Below are 21,881 nucleotides of genomic sequence, written 5' to 3' on the forward strand. Positions count from 1 at the left end.
CAGGTGGAACTCTGAAAAGCGGAATAGAATCATACATTTCTACTCTCACCATATATGGAATATTTGTAACTGTCCACTGACTTAAAATAGGAAGCGAATCAACCCATATTTGAAAACTTAACTTCAGCTGACCAGCTTCTGTAAGACTACTGACTTCCATTTATCCTGAGAACAAATATTTCTGATCAGCTCTACTGCTATAATGCTAAAATTCAAAATTTAGCTATTTTATCTGGCTACAATAACTTAAAATTATTACTTGTGTTAATGTAAAGTGACAACAACATGGGCAAATAGGCCCTTAGATCCTGCTTGTCTGATTACAATACACATTTACTGTAAAAAAACTGTTTGTAGCTTCTAACTAGATACACACACTTCCAATACAGCAAATGTGTATCACTTCACAAAAATGACTGCTACCAGTTGGAAAATGACAGTCAACCACTTCCATATTGCCCAGCCAATATTCAAAAGGTACATGCAAAAGAAGTAAGAAATATTGTTAAAAAACAGATATATTGCAATAAAACACAACATAAAACTGTATTGCTGTGTAGTTTTATTCCGCAATGGCAAACTGAATGTTGACCTGGTGTTACCTCACTGGTAGTATTAATAATGAATGGTAATTGCATGTCAAATCACGAGCCATCTGAAATTGCCTGCAGTACAAGCGCTGTTCTATTTTTAATAACTAATGATGGCATACAAATGTACACGTTAGCCAGTGTTTACAGATATACTCCAGGACCACATGTGGTTAACACCTAACTAAACTGCAAAATCAGTGGCCATTCAAAGCTTGAAAAACATGATTGACAGGAACCAAGTTACATACACTCTGTCAATTAGGCAGTAAAAGAAACCACTACAACTCTCCAGACCTTAAAGCTGCACCTGCTACAGGTCAAATTCTTACTGGGCACAAAGATTGTATAAAACCTATCACAACTACCATACCTGCAATGCTATCACTTCTTTGTATAGTTAAATAAGATTTTTAACAAAATCCCAACTGGTACATTGGCTAAATTCAGAAAATACTACAGAGTTCTGCAACAGCTAGACAAATGCTTGAGAACATGAAAAAATACCTGCTTAACATTATTCAAATTCTGCTACAATTAGATCACACATTCTCCACAGATTATTTCATAGAATCTTAGAATGGTTCAGGTGGGAAGGGGCTTTAAAGATCATCTAGTTCCAACTCCCCTACCATAGCCAGAGACACCTTCCATTAGACCAGGTTGCTGAAAGCCCCGTTTCACCTGGCCTCTGAACACTTAGAGATGCGGCACCCACAGCTTCTCTGGGCAACCTGTTCCAATGCCTCACCACCATCACAGTAAAAAATTTCTTCCATCTATCTAATTTAAATCTACCCTCTTCCAGCTTAAAGTCATCACTCCTTGTCCTATGACTACATGCCCTTGTAAAAAGTCCCTTTCCAGCCTTCTTGTAGGCCCCCTCTAGGTACTGGCAGGCTGCTATAAAGCTTCCCCAGATCCTTCTCTGTTCAGGCTGAACAATCCCAACTCTCTCAGCCTTTCCTAATAGGAGAGGAGCTCCAACTCTCTGATCATCTTTGTGGCCCTACTCTGGACCCACTCCAACAGGTCAACATCCTTCTTATGCCGCAGGCCCCAGAGCTAAACACAGTACTCCAGGTGAGGAGACAGTTCTGCATAGTATATTTCTTCTCTATTTGCTACAGTTTATTTTCCCACCATCTAACAGATTTGGTGTATGTTTTCCGAAGTTATTCCTTTCTGTCCATTTCTTTTTGGTTCATCTGTAGCAAGCTGATTCATTGTCTAAGTGACTCTACATCAAGTTTAACTGAAGGCTTTAAGTTATTAACACTTCTACTCATTGCAAGTTCTATTTACTCATTGAAAACTCTATTTCCTCTCCAAGTCTGAAAAGAGACTTTTCACATTTCTCCAGTACAACGAAATAATTTTGTATAATAACAGTTCTTAAGCTCTGTTTCTGGCAAACCTTCTTCCAAAGTCACAATCCCACTATCATATACACATGTGGCTTCAAGTGAGTCAGAAGTTTATATACTAGTGCTCTAAATTCTAATACTTCAAGGAAACTAAAAGGGAATAATACTGATCTGAAAGCAGCACAGGGAAGGCACGACTCACTTCCTCTACAACCTCCTCTATCTCATGACTTAACGTTTCTGACTCTTCAATTTCTGTATGGCAGCTGAGCAAAAAAAGAGTCCCTTTTGCTGAGAACAAGTGATGGCATACTTCATGATTACTTTAAACTGTAAGCCAACAGTTCTGCCAAAAAAAGCTGCAAGGTAAAACACATTCAGGAACTGATCCATATTAAAACAAACTTCTTCCTTCTTGTCAGATCACCTCTAACTCAGATTAATTCTTGATCTTGGTCTCAAACTGTATGCTCTGAATGCAGAACCACTTCCTTCACCAGCAGTGAAGGTTTAAAGCAATTATCACCTATGTAGCTGAGAACATTATACTTAAATAATGTTGAGTTCTTCGTTTCATTTCACTTATAGTACTAGCTTTAGCGTTAGTCTGTCCAGTTGGATTTTGTTTTTAAATGCCACTTACCAATTGCTACCTATCAGTCTGTTATCTAATGCTTATAAACTTAGGTCTTTACTTGACAACCCACCTGTTTTGTTGATTTCTTAGTTCCATTGAATATCTTCCAAGCAAGACCATTACCACCACTGGCAATATGTCGGCCAACATCAAATTCCCTGGTAACAGGATTTCCCATGACTGCACTGGTGACATCAGCCGTTACCTTTGTAACGGTACTCTTCAATTTATTCAGCATGGACTCCATTGTCTCAACTGTGCACCAATGTATTATCCTACAAAGACAAGAAAAAAATGCTTCACAGACCTCTCACAATTTCTGTTAACATGAGACACATGTTGAAAGCTATAACATCCAACCAAAGATCCAACAGGATACAGGAGTAGCCCACAAAAAGAATACTGAAATTTAACTTCCAGGGCTTTGCAGTTATACATATTCACATGCATACACATATCACATGCCATTGCTTCTACTCCTCGGAAACTTGATCACTGTTCATTAGATCTAATAAAGCAATTAAGGACTGAGAAATTCAATCATTTCTTGAAAACAGGTAACTGAATATAGCAGAGAATCTATAAACTGCTCCCATGAAGTTAAAGGTTCACACCCTGTATATCCGTATCAGGCAATAAAGAGAACTAAATCCAAAGGAACCCTGAATTCTATTACTCATGAACTACAGGTTTTCTGAAGGGAAAGATTGCTTAAGATCCCAGACTAACAAAAGAATAGATGTGTATTATACAGAAGACGAGTCAAAAACACATTCTTTCCTACACTGTGCTTGACAAACTATAAGCTCAAAATTCAGTATTTTACCCATCAGATCGCTGACATTACTATTTGTATGACCTAAGTATTAATGACTCTAAGTATTAATAAGTTGCTGCAGGGGAAGGAAAAAAGAAACCATCTTCTCATGCTTTATTTTAACAAAATTGCACAAGGAAGATTTTTAAATCACCTTGCCAATTTAAGAGCTAAAAGACTGTGGCAGCTTACAATTTAGTTCCTCCTCCCCTGTAGTGTGTACTTCCACAGATTCCTGAGTTGTCATAATCAGTTCCAAAAAATCTGACTTGCCTATTCTGCCAGACAGAAGTTCTGAAGCCTATGTCCCATTTATGCAATTGTCTTTGATAATGGATACACACGAAAGAATGAAGACAGGAAACAAACAGCAAATAAAAGAGACAGACGTTAATCTTCCTTATTGGTGTGAGAAAAGATGAAGAGAGAATGCACAAAGAAATGATTTCCTGAAATCAGTATTATGTGGTAGATTCAAAAGCAACACTTAAGGATATTTCTTCCTTCTGTCTTTCAAATAAGGTGTGAAGAGTACTATTCCTTCAACCTATAGCAAAATAAACTTAACATAGCACATCAGCAAATGTACTCAAATCTGCAGAAATACCGTTTGCAATTATGGTCTTATTTGTCATATACTCCATTTATTGGCATATAATTTGTGTAAAACTATTTCTTCGAGAACTAGAGAATATCATTCCCATTCAAATGGAAAGACAAGATCCTGCTGTGATGAAGATGTTTGGCAAGTCCCAGTAACAAGGAAAAAAGAAGCAAAAGACATTAACAAATAATCTAAGCACTGGAAAAAATAAGCCCTTCTGATTGGATGTGAGGTGCTTGCTTGTACACATTAAAGCTCTTCCCACTGTATTATATACATTGGCATATGTTCTTGTCTACATAGATTATCTGGCATCTGACAATATATGCATTTATGCCACAGCTTTTTCCAGATTCAAGACACAGATGGAGTCTGTTTCCTCTTCACAGCTACTTAATCTCACAAAACCTGTAGAAACTTATTTTTGACACCTGTATACCTCAATTAAACCTGACTGATATCAACCACACTCAAGTTATTTGGACATGCCCATGTTCTCCCCCTGGTACTATAGATCTGCTTCCACTAGGAATCAGGACAAATAATGTGATTAACATTAAATTAGAAAGATAGGCTTGTTTTCTAGAAGAGGTAATAAACATACTAAAAAAAGTCTAAAGAAGTTGTAGGAGTTAGCCAACACTTCTTTCCAGTGTAGATGTGTGTAACTCTATTAACTTAGTCCTAAGCAAATGCTAGCACAGTGTTGGAAGCAACAGAGCTATGCCGCTCTACCTTGATTACTGTGGCAGCTACATCCCACCTTCAGTATTCTTCCACACTGATGCTAGCACAGTGTTGGAAGCAACAGAGCTATGCCGCTCTACCTTGATTACTGTGGCAGCTACATCCCACCTTCAGTATTCTTCCACACTGAAATGTAGAACTGCACTAATGCTGTGGCTCCGTAGCTGTTTCTCCAGTTTCCATGTCAGCTGAGTGACACAACTTTGTGCTACTAAATGAAGAACCAGACTAGGAGTTTTAAGAAAATATATTATAAAAAAGAAAGGTATCTGGCTGCACAGATCTCGATCTTGCAAATACTCAACTTTTAAAATCAGAAATAGCTATGGTTCCAACAGGACTACTACTCAGGAGCAGAACCAGATACGACTACAAGCATGTTCAGTGTGGAGCTGGTCAATTATGGGGACTGAGTTTTAGACACAAGAAGCTGAGTCTGAATACAATGAAATAATCTTAAGAGTAATGATGTACTTGCTTGGTATCTATTAACTGTTTTGTTGAGAACATAGCTGGAAATAAGTTATGGAAACAGAATTCCTTTATTAAGTAATTTTGCTACAGTACGTGACATTTTATTACAATATATTAATTTTACCTCATGAATTGCGCTATGGAAAAATGCATGCAATTCCTAATGTGCAGCCCTAAACCAAACTACTGTTAGCCAATGTCTAATACCCCTATATAAAGGAACTTTTCATTAACCTGATAAATACATAGAAACAAGGATCTCCGAGTATTCTAAATAAGAGCAACAGGTATTTCCAGCTCTCAGAGATTTTATTCTGCAGCTATTCCATGGGGCAAACTCTATATGCTAATGACTATAAAATCAATCCTAATAAGTTTGAGATAACAACAAATCTAATTTATTTGGTTTTAAATCTTGTGCTTTTTGCATTGTTTCATTCACTTCATGCCATCAAACCTTCTCTAGTATCAGTGCAACACAATCCTGCGTTAGAACTCTCAAAACTAAAGAGAGACTTCGCAAAATTAATTGTGGAGATATTATGAAGAAATCTGAAAGGGAGCTTCTCTATACAGGTAGTGGAAAAACGGTGCAGCATTGATCAAATCAGAAGTGCCCTCTACTGTGGGTGACAGACTGACTGCAGTGAGAAGCCTGGAAAAGCCACTAGGTGAGAATGTTAACAACATTCCAGTGTCTGAAGGGTTAGGATTTAAAAATCAAGCCTGGTAGACCCTGTCCAACCTGTTCCTCTCCAGCTTGACAATATGCAAACGACTGTTAAATTTAGCTACTGAGCAAGGACTACTGAGAAACTTACTTCTCAATAAGCAGCCTGGGTTTTAAGTTTACATCCATCTAACTGTAAATTTGTAGAATTCCTCATGTCAAAATTTGGACTGTAACCCAATATAGTGTATTTTGTTTTATAAAAATGAATGTTATTACATAAAAACACAGTATGTATCAACAGGGACAATGTACCTAGAAAAACCATGCAAAAAACCTCATTTTGGGTATTATGTATAACACCACAAACCATGATGATTTAACCATATCTGAAATATGCAACTTCAGTTCTCAACTGCATGAAAACTGGTTTCTTCCGTTCTTTTAAGACTGAACTACTAATTATAGAAAAATGAACAACCACAGGACAATTAACTGTCACCCACAATGAAAGTTTCATTTCAAGTTAAAAGGTTAATAAATTAGAAAAGCATACGATCTTAAGAGTAACAGCATTCAGAAAAGCAACACAGGACACACAATAAACGTTTAAGAACTTTGATTTCTTCTTGTTTGAATTTCATGGGTAATATTAATGCTACTGATACTAGGTCCATAAAACCCACAACTAATCCTAAAAATAAATGGTTGGTGTGTTGTTTTCATGAATTCCCCTCACAATCAGTAATGGTTTTTATGCTGATGTACATCAGCAACAATACCTCAGCACAATGACGACTTAATCATTTGGCAGGGTAAGAAGCAACAGTCAAGATAACAATAAGAAATGAAGTGAAACATTAAAATTGTTCAAATAAAGGTAAATCCAGTACAAAGATTCCTCACCATTTTTTCTCACTCATGTAAAACAACTGCATGATTTAAAAGTTATCCTTGAACTAATTTAAAGCTTCATCTGATGAATGTATATGGGCGCACACTGTACAGCTGCGCATCATACACTCTACCAGTATTTGGGCCTGTATCAAGCTGGGACTCCCCTTTGCAAACCAAAGCAACAGGCAGGCGCGTGGGTACTTCATGCCACCCAACTCAAACTTCCATCCCATCCATCTGACCCAAACAACGATGAATTCACAGAAGAAACAGGTGCTAGAACAACTGTGTTCCACCAAACAAAAGAAAAAAACCAAACCCGAACATTTTTCAGGCACAACCAAACTTTCGCACTTGTCACAAAAACAGGAGGATCAAACGCAACGACGCACTGCACAGGTACGGCATAGCTGCCCTCGCTGCAAGTCACCTTCTTGATTTTTATTCAGCGATGCATGCACGGGGGTCTGCCTGGCGCCTGCTAACAGGCAAAACCTAACCTATATACCGCACAAACCCCTGCACTGTCTCTTGCGGGCCGGTCCTCCCGGACAAAGCATTTATCGCTGTTTACGGTGAGACCGGGCTCGCACCGCTCCACCGAGAGAAACTGCCGCCAGCAGCGCGCAGGGACTCCCCGCTTCCCGCGGCCCCAAGGCCGGTGAGCGCTCCCTGCGCGGCGGGCGGGCGGGCGGGCGCCGGCCGCGCTCCGAGGCGAGCGGCGCTTGCGGGAAGGTTACTCGCGACCCGCCGGCCCGGGCCGCTCAGCGGTCCCGCCAGGCCCGGCTCACGCCATCACGGCGCCCCTAGGACGGCCCCGTTCCCCTCCACCCCGCAGCGCCGGGCTCCTGGCACGCCAGGTCGCCGCCCCAGCTCCTCCGAAGCCAGCGGGCCCTGCCCTACCCGCGCAATGCCACTAGGCCACGGGCAGCCGCTCTCACCGCAGGGCGCGGGGGACAGGCCTCTTACCTGAGCCCGCGAGAAGCTGCCGGCGCAGCGCCCGGCTACGCGTCGCCCTGTCGGCCCGGCGGGACCGCCTGTCACGCCGGCTCCGTCTCTCGCTCCGGCCCCAGCGCCGCTCCAGCTACTCCATAGCGACAGCGGCAGGCACAGCGCCGGGGAGGGAGGCGGCCGCAGCGCGCCTCACTTCCGCCCCGGAGGGGCGGTGCTGGGGCGGTGGCCGGGGGAGGCGGAGGGGGGCGGGAAGTGATGCACGCTCCCGGCTTCCGCCAGCGGCGCCGGCCGCCCTTATGGCGGGATATTTGACTCCGCGGTTCAGGAGGCTCCGCAGCCAGAGCGAGTTGGAGCCGCGGCGTGGGAGCGGGCGGCGGCGAGGTGTGGGAGGACGGTCGTCCTCGTCTCGCCGCTGACGCGGCTCCTTGTTCCGCGGTGTCGTCGGGGTTGGCGGCGGCTCCGCGCCTCGCCGGGGGGCGGGGCGGCCCCTGAGGGGCCGGCGCGTGCCCGCCCGTTGCACCGGAGCTGCGGGGGCCGCCGGCCTGCGGGCGGGAAGGCGGGAGCTGGTGTGGGCGCCAGCAGCTGCTCCGGGGGAGAGGAGCCTCCTGAGGCTGTGCCCCAGCGGGCGGGGCGCGCTGGGCCCGGAGCGGCGCCTCGGTGTTCGGAGCGGGAGGTTGCGGGGCGCGCAGGTTTAGTGTGATGCAGTGTCGGTTTGGTGTCCGCCGAGCTGAGAGCGGTGTGTGGAGGAGAAACTGAGGGCTGGAGGAGCGTCCTCCGGGTGAGGCTGGGAGAGCTGGGACCGCTCAGTCTGGAGGAGGGACCGCTCGGGAGGTTCTCACCAGCGCCTGCGGGTAGAAGGCAGAGCGGGGACCCGGGCGCTCAGGGGTGCCCGGAGAGGTGGTGGCTGCGCCTCCTTTGGGGGTAACTCAGGAGCCGCCTGGGCCTGGGCCTGGGCGACCGACTCCGACAGCCAGCTCTGGGCAGCCCTGCTTGAGTAGGGGCGTCGGACCGGATGGACTCCGAAGGCCCCTGCCTCAGCCGCTCTGGGATTCTGTAATGAGCGAACGTGCGTGTGTACACACGTACAGCATGTGTGGTAATAACAAAGAAACCTTCCTCTTCTGTTTTTAGTGTATTTTCTTCTCTTGACTCTGCCCTAGGGGATTGAGTCAACTTACAAGAAAGACTGCTTCATGAAGTATTCTCTTTCTCTGTCCTTATAAAATTAAGCTGATTTCTGGATAATTTTTAAACATATATATATCTATAACTAATTTCACAGAGTAAAAATATTTTTTTTAAATCTTCAATTAGAGCTTTATAAACCTGTGAAACTTATATAAATATTTTGCAGATTTCGATGGTCCTTTCCAAGCAACTCAGCTGTGGAATGGTATTATTCATGCTCTACATAGTCAGGTGGAAATCAAAAGACGTAGACAACACCTGAAAACATATAAAAACTGTTTCACCGGCTCAAATGCTGTTGATGTGGTGCTGAGCCATCTTATGCAAAGCATGTACCTAAGCTGCAATGATATTTCTCGGCTGAAGGGAGTCCGTGTATGCCAAGCATTGATGGATCACAAGGTGTTTGAGCCAGTTGGAGCAAAGCTTTATTTATTCAAGAACGAAAAAGAAACAGAGTTTGAAGACACAAACACTAGCCTCTATAAATTTGTAAATAGCAGTCTTACTCCTCTTCCTCCAAGAAAGAATAAAGGCAATGAGATCTTGTCTCCTGAGCAAATCTGCAAACAGAAGATAAAAAGACTTTCCAGGTGAGCTACTCTGAACTATTCTGATGTGGTTTTGTGGGTTTTTTTAAGTTAAGGTGGGTTAACTGTAGATGAGGTAATGGCTGTCTAACCCAGGTATGAGAGACTTCTGAAAACTACATGCCAGTTCTGAAAAATATGCCTAAATAGCAGACGCTACCTAATATTTCTTGGTAATGTTAAACTGCTTTGATCTTTTCCTTGTTATTTAGAGTAGAGTCTGGGACAGTAGCATAAGCCTAGGAATCATTTTCTTTTGCAGTCAGTTGTGCTGAAATCTGAGTATTAGCATGAATAGGCTACTTGCTAGAAGCTAGTAAAGAGAAATGGAAGTAATAATCAATATTTGGAATCAGTATGCTTCCCCTTTCCACAAAGCAGATGTGAATGATTGGTTTTCTAGCAGCAGGATAGACCCTAGATCCAGTGAAGCCCTAAAGTCCTGATTTAACAGCAGTTTAGGAAGTGACAGAAAGATAAATGTGTCCTGGTTGTATTTGTTATAAATCTATTTCTTTTTTCTCCCCTAAGCAGAACAAAGTGTGAAACAACACTTTCAAACCCCTTAGCATTAGAAGCAGCTGATAAAAAGAGGGTAGAGGAGCTTCTTCGATCAATAAGTGTTCATGCCTCTCTACCTCCAAAGATCATGGTTAATAAACAAACTCATCTGCTTTCAAAAAGAGGTGAGGATTTGATTTTTCTTTTTAAAACTTGATTGTTCTCCACTGGATGTAATTTGAGTATCTCATTTCTGTTACAGACTGCCCCTCAGAGTCCTAGATTTAACATGTCACTAATGACAAAACAGATAAATGATTGCTAAATGGGTAAATGTTCATAGTAAGTGAACTGAAGGAAACAACAACAGGATTATTTTTTTGCATGTGGGTGCTATTCCACTTATGCAAATACCACTTCAGAAGGAAATAGGTTTTAAGTTAAGTATATTTTCTGGTATGTATTACTTGTAAGAGTAGGTTATTGCTAATTCTAATATGTTGGGGAGAGAGATGTTCTCTTTAAAGCCGCCTTCCTTAGCATTCCTATTTTGATCCCTTCTTTCCCAACATAGAAACTTCGCACTGCTGTTACCTATTTCTCTTTGAATGCTTAAAACATTCTTGAGTGAGTAAACCCAAAGGTTAGTGTTTTGCATAATATCTTATTTCTCGGGGCCTTTTTTTGTTTATTTTATGGTATCAGTAATAGAAGATGTCTGGAAACAGCAAACTCTACTACGACTGCTGCAGTTAATTGATGTTCCGATTCTAGAAAATATCTTAGTGTCTTCAGTGAAAACAAAACCAGAGGGATTTGGCAGAGAAGAAGACCTGATTATCTCAAATACGTTCCTGGACAGAGAGGTTACATGTATATTAAACTTGCCTGAGTAAGTTATACATCTATAAAATTGATTTGTTAGTAAATGCTTTATTTTACTCTTGATTTAAGATACGTGTTAAGTCAACAAAATAAACATCGTTACACTCATATACTTGTAGACAGGGGAGCATTAATATACTTCCCTCTGACTTCTCAGAAGTGGTAAGGGAATTCACAGAAAGTATATGTTTAGGATTGGATGTTTGAGGGTTTTAAGATTACATCAAAACCTTAACTTTCAGTGTCAAAAACACTCCTAGATTTCAGAGCAGGCACTTCACCATTAGGTCTCTATAACAGATGTTAGAACTTGAAAAAAAAAAATGATTCCAGGGCTTCTTGTTTGCTTGCTATAGTTCCTGGCAGTGGTGCTGTGGAGATACAAAGTCAGTAAGGCATCTACTGTTAGCAACAGAAAAGGAACAGCTAAGCTGTAACACTGAAGAATGCTTATATCATGAGAATAAAAAAGTGAAAGTGGCGTGGCTGTGTGTTGCCAATGCTCTTTTCCTTAAATGTTCTATTATTTTTGTAGTTTTCCAGTTGATCACACTTGGGCTGATCTCTATCTTGGCATGTACTTTTAATGAATGTGTCAGGGCATGTCTCCTCATGTGTGTGTCTTAGTAATGATTGTTTCTGTCAACTCAATACAATTTTTATCTGTTTGTAAGATTGAGGTTAATCCTTGTACCTAAAGACTTTCTTACGGTTTTTATGTGTTCTTGCTTTAGGGAGAAAATATGATTTTTTTTTAATGTATGTTTAGAGTTTTATATAAGCTAATGGAACTCCTGATTCCAAACTAGGTTTATTGCTGGATAGCATCTTAACTCCGTGGATTTTTCCACCTGGAATGCGTTGATGAACACTCGGGGGGGGGGGGGGGGGGGGGGCTTTATACTTCTGTTTTACTTGATTCTTGGGTGATTGGTGGGTTTGTGTCTTTTAAAATATCTTACATGTGGTTCTTACTCTGTATTAGTCTGTGTTAAGTGTGTCTAACATTCAGATCTTTGCTAACATATCAGATGAATGTGCATACCTCATTGCAACATTCTGCAATTTACTTAAGTGGGGGGCTGGAATAGCATCTTTTTAGGCAGCATCTTATTCAAGTCTGGCTTACAGCATGCCTGAGAAATGGAAAATTCCAGGTATAAAGAATAGCTACCAGTATTACAAGCAGTTGTAGGATTAATTGCCTCCAGTATGAAGGTGGGGGAGTGAGCATAATTTATATCTCAACTTTCCTGTTTCCAGTTTTCAAATAGCGTCATGTTGTACTTGAAAGCTGTAATCAAATCCTGCTTGCAGTGATCACCCTGTTCATGGAATTGCAACTAAAAGGAGGTCATGATCCTCTTTCTATTTTACTGTTTTACTTCTTTTATGCATCCAAGAGTTAACAATTATTGTTGGCCGCGGCAGTTCAAACAAAAGTTCATCTAGCTGTCCAGCAGCAATGTTTCTGCTCTCCATGATAAAAGTAAGATTCTGTAGGTCTTAAATACTTGTGAGAAGATGCAGACATTTATTGATTCAGCTCAAATTATTTTATATGTGGAGAGGCAGTCCCTCTGCCTTCCACAGTTAATATAATTTTAGATTTCTTCTGTACAACATGGTTGAGTTAGTGACTTTTTCCTCTGACCTTCCAGCCTCTCTAAACAATTGAGTTGTCTACCTAAATTTTAGGTAGACGTTTAGGTACATTTTCTCTCTCTAGTGAAGTCATACAGGCAACAAATGCTTAAGAAAATTCATGCCTTTGTAGTAGGTCATACAATAAACTGCTTCCAGTGTCTTCTGGGATTTAAACTTTTCTTATTTTCCTCAGTTTTCAACTAATTGTTGTCTTTCTCTTCTGTGGAGATCCACTCGCTTGCTTTTTCACCCTGGTTAGCCCTGGTGGGTTTTCATTGTGTGTGTTGGAGCAGTAGTGTAGTGGTGCTTGGCTGTAAATGCTAGCGGAATCAGGCAAGTGCCCTGGGGTCAGTGGTAGTCTGGCATGATTGTAGCTTGTTTTGATCTGGGTGTAGCTCAGGTGTATTGTCTGTAGCATAGGAAGACCATGGAAGTTGCTTATTTTGGGCAGGACCTTGAACAACTACAGGGAAAGAAGTTAAATAAAACTACTTAATAAGCAACAAGTATAATGCTGGGGTTCAAATATGTGACTATATCTGCATGGCTATTTCTACCTAATTTTCTTTAAAGGATTAAATAAGAACAGACAGAGTGTTTTAAAGTAAGCACTAAAACTAACTTTTCCTTCTGCAGGCTTGACAAATGGCTCTATGCTGCAATTGAATGCTTGGAGTATTTCCCAGACCAATTCATAGTGATGGTTAGTCAGCAGTTACCTCAAAGCACTAACAAACCCGGCAGTCTGAATACATACAAGAAGATTCTCTTTGACATTATAATAAAGTATTATAGCCAAAAGAAGGACTCCCTTCTTGCCACTCAGGATCTCGATATTCATTCAGGAATTATAGAACTTATAGGTAAGAGCAACCTAGAACAAAAAATACAAGTGAAAGCAGTGTAAAGGATGTAACTTACTAAGTGTTAATCAACTGAATCATAACACTATTTGCAATGCTGTTGGCGATGCACTTTAATTCATAGGTTGGAAGGGAATGCTTAAGGTCACTAGTCAGAACCTCTGCTTAAGGCAAAGACTAATTTCAAAGTTAGATCAAGTTGCTTAGGGCCTGGTCCAGCTGAATTTTGAAATTCTGCAAGGATATAATCACCAACTTCTGTGCATAACCTCTTTTAGTGTGTAACTACCCTCATTGAGAAAGTGTTTTACTGCTAGTCAGAACTTCCTAATTGTGACTAGTAGCATAAAAGTAATATCATTGCTACAAAGTTTTCTTGTTAACCAGAATAAGCTTTTGTGAGTTCTGAGCTTAGGGCTTTTTTAGTAATCAAAGTTATTTAAAACGATAAAAGGGCCTGCTGAGATGGTGATTCAGGCTGTGATCCCCCTGCAAAAAACAACACTGCATATGCTCACAAGTAAACCAGAAGGGTTTAAATATAAGTTTAAGATTAATCCTACCCAAAATAGGCCCTGTTACTTCTTCAGTTCAGTAGAGTTTATGAGGTATTGTCAAAAGTTTCAGGTTTTGGAGAACTATGACAGGCTTACTGATACAGAAGAACAGTTGGCCTGTGTAAAAAAATTGGAGCAGTGGTGGATCCTGTGGCCAAAACCTCATGGAAATAGAGGGCAATATTTATATTAGTAGTATTTTGCTAAGGAGAAAAAAAAAATACTGGATTGTAATAGAAGTCATGTAAGGGAAACTATTGCAAAATTACATAATCCATCCACAAAAAAAGAATGCTAACTTGAAATAACTGATTTGGCTGCTGGTAACTTCTGCTAATTGTTCACTTAAATTAAAGAAGCCATAGTTCATATACACAACTTAAATACAAAACTGGTCTAAACCAATATTATAGCATATTACTAAATTAGAGAATGAAAACAGCCAAATCAGTAGGCAAGGGAAAAGACAGTGTCATAATTATGTTGAATTACTCAATGCTTTAGTTGCCTGTAGGTCTTAGTAAGTATCTGCTTGTTCTAAACTAATAACCTGGGAAATGTCCAGGGCTATTTTGCTTTCTTATTCTTGCTTTAGTTTTGTCATGTTTCCAACTTGAGTAAGACTATCTCACAAGCAGTTTCTAATGCTTTATTATTTTTATTAAGTGATAGCTGTAACTTTAGCGTCAGGAAATTCTGTGTTTGAATGTATAAGTTTGTGTTCTGGTGTCCTCAGCTGTGTTCCAGTTTATACTGGGTCGCTGTTAGGAGATTGTGCTTAACTATTTTACAACCATTTTTCCTTCTTGGTGCTATGGAATAGATTATGGTCATTAGTGAATAACAACTCGGATTCTAATAATAATAATTTTCAAATAGAATCCAGTGCAATTAACCTTACTTTGATAAAGTGCTGTTGTTCTGACTAATGCAAGAGAGCACTCGAACTAGCTGTGAATATCTACATATTTAAAACACTTCCAAAATTAGAGAAGTGCTGCAGTTAGCTAAAGTATGTCTTCATTTTGTTATCAACGTCTATATGATTTCAACTGTGTTTTCATCAGTTGTTAAACAGTCTGATTTAAGATGGCTGAAAATACAGATCTGTTGTAAAGGCAAACATATTGCTGCACTTGTTGCCTTTAAAACAAACTGATCTAGAGTACTTACGTTACAGATGAATGCATCTGGTTAAACTAGTCCATGTGGTATATTGAATCCTTTTAGATTGGATTTTTTTCTTTTTCCTATATTCTTTTAAAGTAACTTAGTAAAACTTTAACCACAGATCAGAGAAACTCTTACACTCCAGAAATGACTGAACTTCCTGTCTTCCTATCTGTACTTCACGCCCTTTGGCAATTTGGCAATTCTTTCCTGCTTTGCTTTTTTTTTTTTTTTTTTTTTTTTTTGGTCTGCCTTTCTTCTGGTAAAGGGTCACTTACTCTTTTCGTGGTGAAAATCCTGGGCTATTTCTTGTAAAATGTAACTTCTGTCCCACTAATAGGATAGAGGCCAGAAAATCATATGTAGGTTCTATTCCTGTACCTACCCTCATCTTGCTCTTGCCTTAGGAAAGTTACTTGACTTTTTGACTGTTCTTCACTTTCAAAATGAAGTTAGATAGAATTATCATCTAAAGAGGGTTTTATTGGAGATCATTTCCACCTGTAGGTAACAACTAACAAAAAAACCCAACAAAACAAAAAAAAAACCTTCAAATACTCAAACAAAACAAACAAAAAAAACCCAAACCTCAAAATAATGAGGAAATTAGAATTGTTCAGCTCATTAATTACTTTGACATGAATCCTGGAATATAATACAAAGATCTATAAACAAACGGTGCAAACAGCACTTCAGTGTTCGCATATGGTACACAGAATATAGTAATGTCTCGTATATATTGTTTAAGCACATCTGTTCTCTGACTAGCTATGGGGCAAAGGCTTTAAGCTTATATTGACTAAATGCTGTATTGAGTCATGTCAGAAAGGCTTTTGAAGTCAGAGAACCTGCTTGCTTTGGAGGTAAAAAAACCCAAAGAATGGGATTAAAACTGGAATTTAAATGTGTATTCTTGATTATTGAAAATGAACAATTGGGCTGGATATGCTGTTTTGCTCCATTACAGAAAAAGGAAAAACAGATCAAGCTCTAGAAGCATCACAACTTTATTTAAAATTATTAGCACCAAATACCCGGGAAGAGCTACATAGACTCCTGACATTCATAGCCATTGCATCAGAATCTGAGGGCTACAAATTACAAAAACAAGTAAGTATCCATAATTTTTAGTGTGGGAAATGGCACTTTCCCATAGTAAAGCTAACTCTTCCTTTTGTCCAGAGTTAAAGTATCCTGTTTGCTGCCTTCCAACGGGATTTGTTTTAAAACAAGTATCAAGATGTTCTTCCCACTGATAGCAGCATGTTATACTTAGTCTTTGCTGACACTTCACAGGTAAATCTAATGCCAAATTGGAGTTCTCTTTTTCTAGTTTGAGAACAGATCGGTGATCATCAAGACTTGCACAAAGTTCATTTTGCAAAATAAGACATTGTCAAAACCACAGGCAGAACTGCTGACTCAGTTTCTGATGGACAATCACTCCGAGCTCTCCAAGGTAGCGTTTTCCTCTATCTCATTGGCTTTGTCATTTTAGATGTTTAAGTGCCATGAAGTACCTTTTTGGAGATGGCAGGTCTGAGGAGCAAGGTTTAGTGTTCCATTTGTTACAGTTTAATGGTACAGTCAAGCAGGGTGAGAAGCTATTCCTCCTATATAGGAGAGACTATAGAAGACAGCTTTTTGCGAGCTTTGCAAGTCCTTTATATGTAATATCCTCTCTATTTGCATCATCTGTATTAAGAAAATATTTAAAGTGTTAAGAAATCCTCATAGAGGCTTTTTGGCACCTTATTTCTGGTGACTGCCTACTAAATTTTTAGACTCTTTGTCTTTCTCATTTAGAAGTGAGCTGACATACTCTGAGTGGTATATAAGATGACATGCTCTGGTGCCGTAGCATAGATACACAGCTTTGATAAGTTTTAAGAGTTCCTTTGGTATTTTGAAATGTTAGCTTCTGAATAAAAGAAGCTAAATAGAACCTCAAAATGCGATGGCTTTTCTACTTAACTTGATCAGTTATGTAAATATAAAGAAGACAAAATATGTCTGTATTTATGTTCTATCATACTGTCACACATGTGAAGAGATGCAGCCTTCCCTGACTCAATACTGACTTTCTGTATTCAGCCAGTGCCAGTGCAATAAAGTTGTCATGCTTCTCTACTGTTTTCTTCAATTACAAAATTCTGCATTAAAACATTAAACTATACGAATGAATTACCTCAGCTGTTGTAAGATAAGCAGTAGACATTTATTGTCTAGCTACATATAAGCCTAACAGTAACATTGATGTGGTTTCAGTAAAATATTACTTTTAATTCTTATACAACACATTGATTTTTCACTTCTGACCTCAACTGAAGAGACATGGGAGATTTTTTCTTTATTAGCTCCAGTTTAGTTTGAAAGTGTGAAGTTATTAGTGTGAATTTTGGATGTGTTAAATAAATAGTTTTGGCTGTACATTATTAAGGGTTCTGACATGACGGTTAGGGCTTTGATTCGTGGTTGGAGATTGAGCCAGCTCTGACAAATGGAGTGCCCACTGCTTCGTAGCAGTGACAGCAGAGTGGGTGGTGGCTCACTCTTTCACAGCTTCAGTTGAGAACCTTGCATATTATATAAGCTGGAATCAGTTTACGATCTACACTACAATTTTAGCCATAGTTCAGTGTAAAACAGCATCTAGAACACCTTCCTTATTTCTTTGGCCAGAAATATCAGAAATAAAAATACGCATTTTAGTAGAATTGCACTAAAAGACATAGTTTTATCAGAGACTTTGAATGTGTACCGAAGTAAGTGTAGGCATAGATTCTTCTGCAGTTAATTAGGGGGGTGGGGTGTAAACTGATTATCTGAAAACTGTAGATTTTCAAAATACAGAACTATTGCTTTTGTAACTTTTCCTTTGTTTGGTTGTATTTTCAGAGTCCTTTAACTCTTCTGGAACTAACTAGTAGAAGACTAGAGAGTTTGCTAGAAGGACAAGATCCGGATATCAATTCAGGTAGATGATGTGATACACACTTTTATATAAACCATTCTATACAAATTCGTTTACCATCAGTTGATTATAATTTGGAATAGGTTATGTTTTTTTCCTTTATTAGAAGTGAAGCATTAAAGTGATTAGTGGGTAATTTGCTAAGTAATTTCATTATCTAAGCAAAATGCTGTTCTCTGAATATTGGAGAACAGTGATTCTATTAATTATCTGGTCTGAACACATTACGCGTGAGTTTTTTACCAAATAATTACTTCTGGAGAAATTAGTGCAAAATGTGCTTCCCAAAGTGCCGTGCTTATGATTTGGTTTGTGAATTTGATAGGATTTTATATTCAGGAACAGCATTCTTATATTTCTGCCACAAGATGCCTAAAAATTCTCATAGAGTTCAGTAGTTTGAGGTTCTGATAGATGTCTTGAGCAGAGAGTGATTTTTAGCGTTTTGAAGAACTTCTTCCTTTTCTGGGTAAGCACAAAAGTTTATTAAGAGCTTAAGATTTACAGAAAGGTAGAGTAGCCTAAAAGGCAGACATTTGTGTACGTGGTATTAGTGTTTTCCAGCGTATTTCTTTTTCAAGCTAAAATTCTATTTGGCCTTGCTGCCAAAAGTATCTTTCAGCACTATGATTAAAATGGTTGGCTTAAATAACTGAATTTCTCTCTGACTCTTTACCCTTCTTCCTTTTGACTTCTGTATTGCATTATGTGCTTAAGCCATTAGGGAACTGAGTAACACTGTAAGATACTATGCTGTTTAACACAGCAGCTGCCTGAGAGGTAGTTTCATATACAGAGTCTTACCATTTGTGGTGGGTTCTAGAATGTGTCCAAATTGTTTTGGGTTCAGTGTTCTGAGTGTCGCATATTGTGTAGCCAAAGAATAACAGAGATGAGCAACAGAAAAAGGAATTGCCTGTCTGCAGCATTCTTGGAGCCTATGTGGTCTCCATCCATTAGCACATTGAACAGACATCTGAAGTACAAATCCCATACTATATTCTCCTTACTAAGTTTTGGAGTTTCAGTCTGTAAGTGCATATAGAGTCCATCTACTTGTTGAAATGGGTAGTTTGATCTGATTGTAAGCTCTCCAGCATGGCATATTCCTGCTTTCCTGTGTGCCTCATGTTCTGGTGTCATTTTTCCATTTTCTCATGGAGGAGACTGGAGAAAAATCTTTCCTGGGAGCTAGTGAGCATTATTAGCTGGTGAGCTTCCTGAAGAGTGAGTGGGAGCAGGAGGGAAGGCTGGGGGGGCCTGATAAGAAAAGAGATCTATGTCCTGCAGGAGGGTAATCCTTAGGTTTGTTGTAAATACAAAGTACTAAAAACAGTGAGGGGACTCTGTGACGTGTGTTAAAACTTCAGGGTGAATCATTTAGCCCAGTAGTTTAAACTGGTTTACTAGATTAAGAGCTAATCTTTTTGCCAGAAGTTGTTAAGCTTTCCCTTTTGAAAGAGCTGTTCTTTCTTGACCCGAGTCTATGAAACAATAAAAAGTGTTTCACATCTGGTGTTCGACAGACTGTAAAAGGAGGGAAGGACATGTGCATGTCAAGATTCTGGCAGTTTAGGTTATTACCACTCTCTGTGTGAAGCCTTAAGAAGATGATGTTTGTACAGAAGGAATAGTAAGAATTTTTTCCCCTTTAGGCAATTGACAGTTGTTCAACCAACTTGCTGTCTAACATGCATAGAAGGAAAAAGTGTCTGTGGAGTAGCTGAATGCCAGTCCTTCCTCAGGCCAGAACTCACCTGCCCAGTGGTGGGGCTTGAATTCTTGCAGGGCAGTACTCTACTGCATAGGTTCACAACTTCTTTTATAGCTAAGTTGTGCCAGAGTTGTGTATCTCTCAGGGTCCAGTTCCTTGCTCTGCCATCACCCTGCACTGCTGCCTGTTAAATCACTTTGCTTCTGGTGCACTAACCATGCTGAGCCATCTAGTCGCCTAGAAGTCCCTGAATTCTGTTCCTGATTTCAGAGGTGTGGTTCAGAGGCAACTGTTTCAAGTATTTGTTCACTTGCATTAGGTATTGGGCCTTGCTGCCGATCTGATAGACTCACAGGGAATCACTGGATAGTGACAACTACAAGGTGCCATTCTTCTTGTGTAGCATTCTTTGTTATGGTTTCTGATTGCCAGAACTGTATTGGCTCTGTCTTGCAGGCCTGTTCACAATACAAAATCATCTGTGATACTGCACTTGTAACACTGCTTTTCAATTTTGTTTTTGCAATTAACATTTAGATGTTTATGCTTCGTGGAAGGCTGTATGTTTCACATAGTTTGTAGAGAACTGAAATCGCATCTAAACTGGAATACCAGTATACCTATGTTTCTGATCAGATTTTTTTAATCAGGCTCTTACATGTTACGTTAAACTTAATCTGAACCTCTGATTTCTTACAAAGGCTTCACCTTCTGTCAGCGTGTGACAGCTAAAGTATATGAAGATCAAAAACAACAAACAAACCAGCATCTTCTCACATTGGTTCAAGAGATGGTCAATGACCCCACTATTCCTTTGAAGCAGAAGAAGAAATTAATTAAAGAATTCAGAAAACACCATTCTCTCACCTATTGTAGTGGTTGTAAAGCTACATGTGAATTTTGTATTCAAAATGGTTAGACTCAATTCAGCCATTTAATTTTTTTAAAAATGGGAGGGTGCATATGACAATTGTTCCCTGCAAACCATTTTCTTCTTATGTTCTTACACCTTCAGCTACAGAAAACTACAACTATCAAAATTACTATGCTGCTAAAAAGAATTAATCCTTATTAATGACTCTTTAAGCAAAATGTACTTCAGGGTTTGGCACTTTTTTCCCTTCCATGTCCCCATGGCTTTCTGGCTGAGCCAAGTCTACATTCAGACCCACGCTTGGGTTGACAGTAAGGTTTTCAATATTTTCTATCTAATTCATACTGTAACCTAGTTTTAAACTGTTGATTATAATTCCTGGGAGTATTGTAGAAGTGTAATAAGTGTGTCAAAACCATTAGGAGCAGGTCAGTGGATTTTGAATCTGGCAGGCAGCATTTGTTAGGCAGGGAAGCTGTGTGTGCTTGCAGCCAGTAATCATAGCCTATTGCTCCTTCCCCACTCTGGCAGACTGAGCTGCTGCTAACTCAACAGTTATGCAAAAGCAAGTAAAAGGTTACATTTAAAAAAACTTGAGAAACAGTAATCTTGGTTTAGATCTCTTGGTGTACATAAGCAATTTATTTTAGCATGAGGATACTTGGATATTGTCCAGTTATTTATCATAAATACTTTGATAGCTTTTATGGATTCATAGGCCAAAGCTAGAAGGCATATTGGCTTGTCAACACATTGATGGTTAACTGTACATTGGCAAGGAAATGTTGATTGAAATCATAAATAAATATGCAATATAATGTTACAGGGTTTAAATTACTTCCTCCATCCTCATGACAGACATCTAATTAGGCATTGGACATAGAAATGTAAAACTGAGGTTGGAAGGGACCTCTGGTCTAGTCCTACTGCCCAGCTCAAAGTGAAGTCAGTGCAGGCTGCTCAGGGCCTTCTCCAGTTGAATTTAGAGTATCTCACCTTTCAGGTGAGCCTGGTCCAGAGTTTGACCAGCCTCACAGTATGTAAACAAAAAAAAAAACAACCCACAAAGAAATCATACTACCTTATGTTTGGGTAGAAGTTTGACCAGCCTCACAGTATGTAAACAAAAAAAAAACAACCCACAAAGAAATCATACTACCT

General features: G+C 39.7%; 2 protein-coding genes across 5 annotated transcripts in view; one reads left to right on the forward strand and one right to left on the reverse strand.

The window, feature by feature from the left end:
* Positions 1-7,921, reverse strand: part of SCYL2 (SCY1 like pseudokinase 2) — a 41,351-nt gene extending 33,430 nt beyond the window's left edge. The window contains exons 1-2 of one of the 2 annotated variants that reach the window (XM_056341017.1): positions 7,773-7,921; positions 2,665-2,869 (exon numbers count right to left, since the gene is read on the reverse strand). In XM_056341017.1, the coding sequence (XP_056196992.1) occupies positions 2,665-2,841 (177 nt within the window). In that variant the 5' untranslated portion in view covers positions 2,842-2,869; positions 7,773-7,921. The remainder of the gene's footprint in view (positions 1-2,664; positions 2,870-7,772) is intronic. The other variant, XM_056341018.1, reaches the window with a different exon arrangement.
* Positions 7,922-8,012: 91 nt separating this feature from the next.
* Positions 8,013-20,953, forward strand: DEPDC4 (DEP domain containing 4). 3 transcript variants are annotated; one of them, XM_056341019.1, is made up of 9 exons: positions 8,013-8,138; positions 9,112-9,538; positions 10,067-10,221; positions 10,742-10,928; positions 13,205-13,431; positions 16,126-16,268; positions 16,492-16,617; positions 18,057-18,135; positions 20,548-20,953. In XM_056341019.1, exons 1-9 carry the CDS (start codon positions 8,054-8,056, stop codon positions 20,763-20,765), a joined length of 1,647 nt encoding a protein of 548 aa, XP_056196994.1. In that variant the 5' UTR covers positions 8,013-8,053; the 3' UTR covers positions 20,766-20,953. The 3 variants fall into 3 exon arrangements, with proteins under 3 accessions (XP_056196994.1, XP_056196995.1, XP_056196996.1); XM_056341020.1 differs by having other exon boundaries at positions 10,070-10,221; XM_056341021.1 differs by lacking the exon at positions 8,013-8,138 and adding an exon at positions 8,240-8,535.
* The last annotated feature ends 928 nt before the right edge of the window (positions 20,954-21,881 follow it).

The sequence above is a fragment of the Falco biarmicus genome, chromosome 5 (genome assembly GCF_023638135.1).
Source record: "Falco biarmicus isolate bFalBia1 chromosome 5, bFalBia1.pri, whole genome shotgun sequence".
Classification (NCBI taxonomy): domain Eukaryota; kingdom Metazoa; phylum Chordata; class Aves; order Falconiformes; family Falconidae; genus Falco; species Falco biarmicus.

Coding starts and splice junctions, on each gene's coding strand:
- DEPDC4 (XM_056341019.1), top strand. CDS start 8,054: ATGGCGGGATATTTGACTCCGCGGTTCAGGAGGCTCCGCAGCCAGAGC. Junction 8,139..9,111: donor TGGGAGCGGGCGGCGGCGAG/GTGTGGGAGGAC, acceptor AATATTTTGCAG/ATTTCGATGGTCCTTTCCAA. Junction 10,222..10,741: donor TCATCTGCTTTCAAAAAGAG/GTGAGGATTTGA, acceptor TTATGGTATCAG/TAATAGAAGATGTCTGGAAA.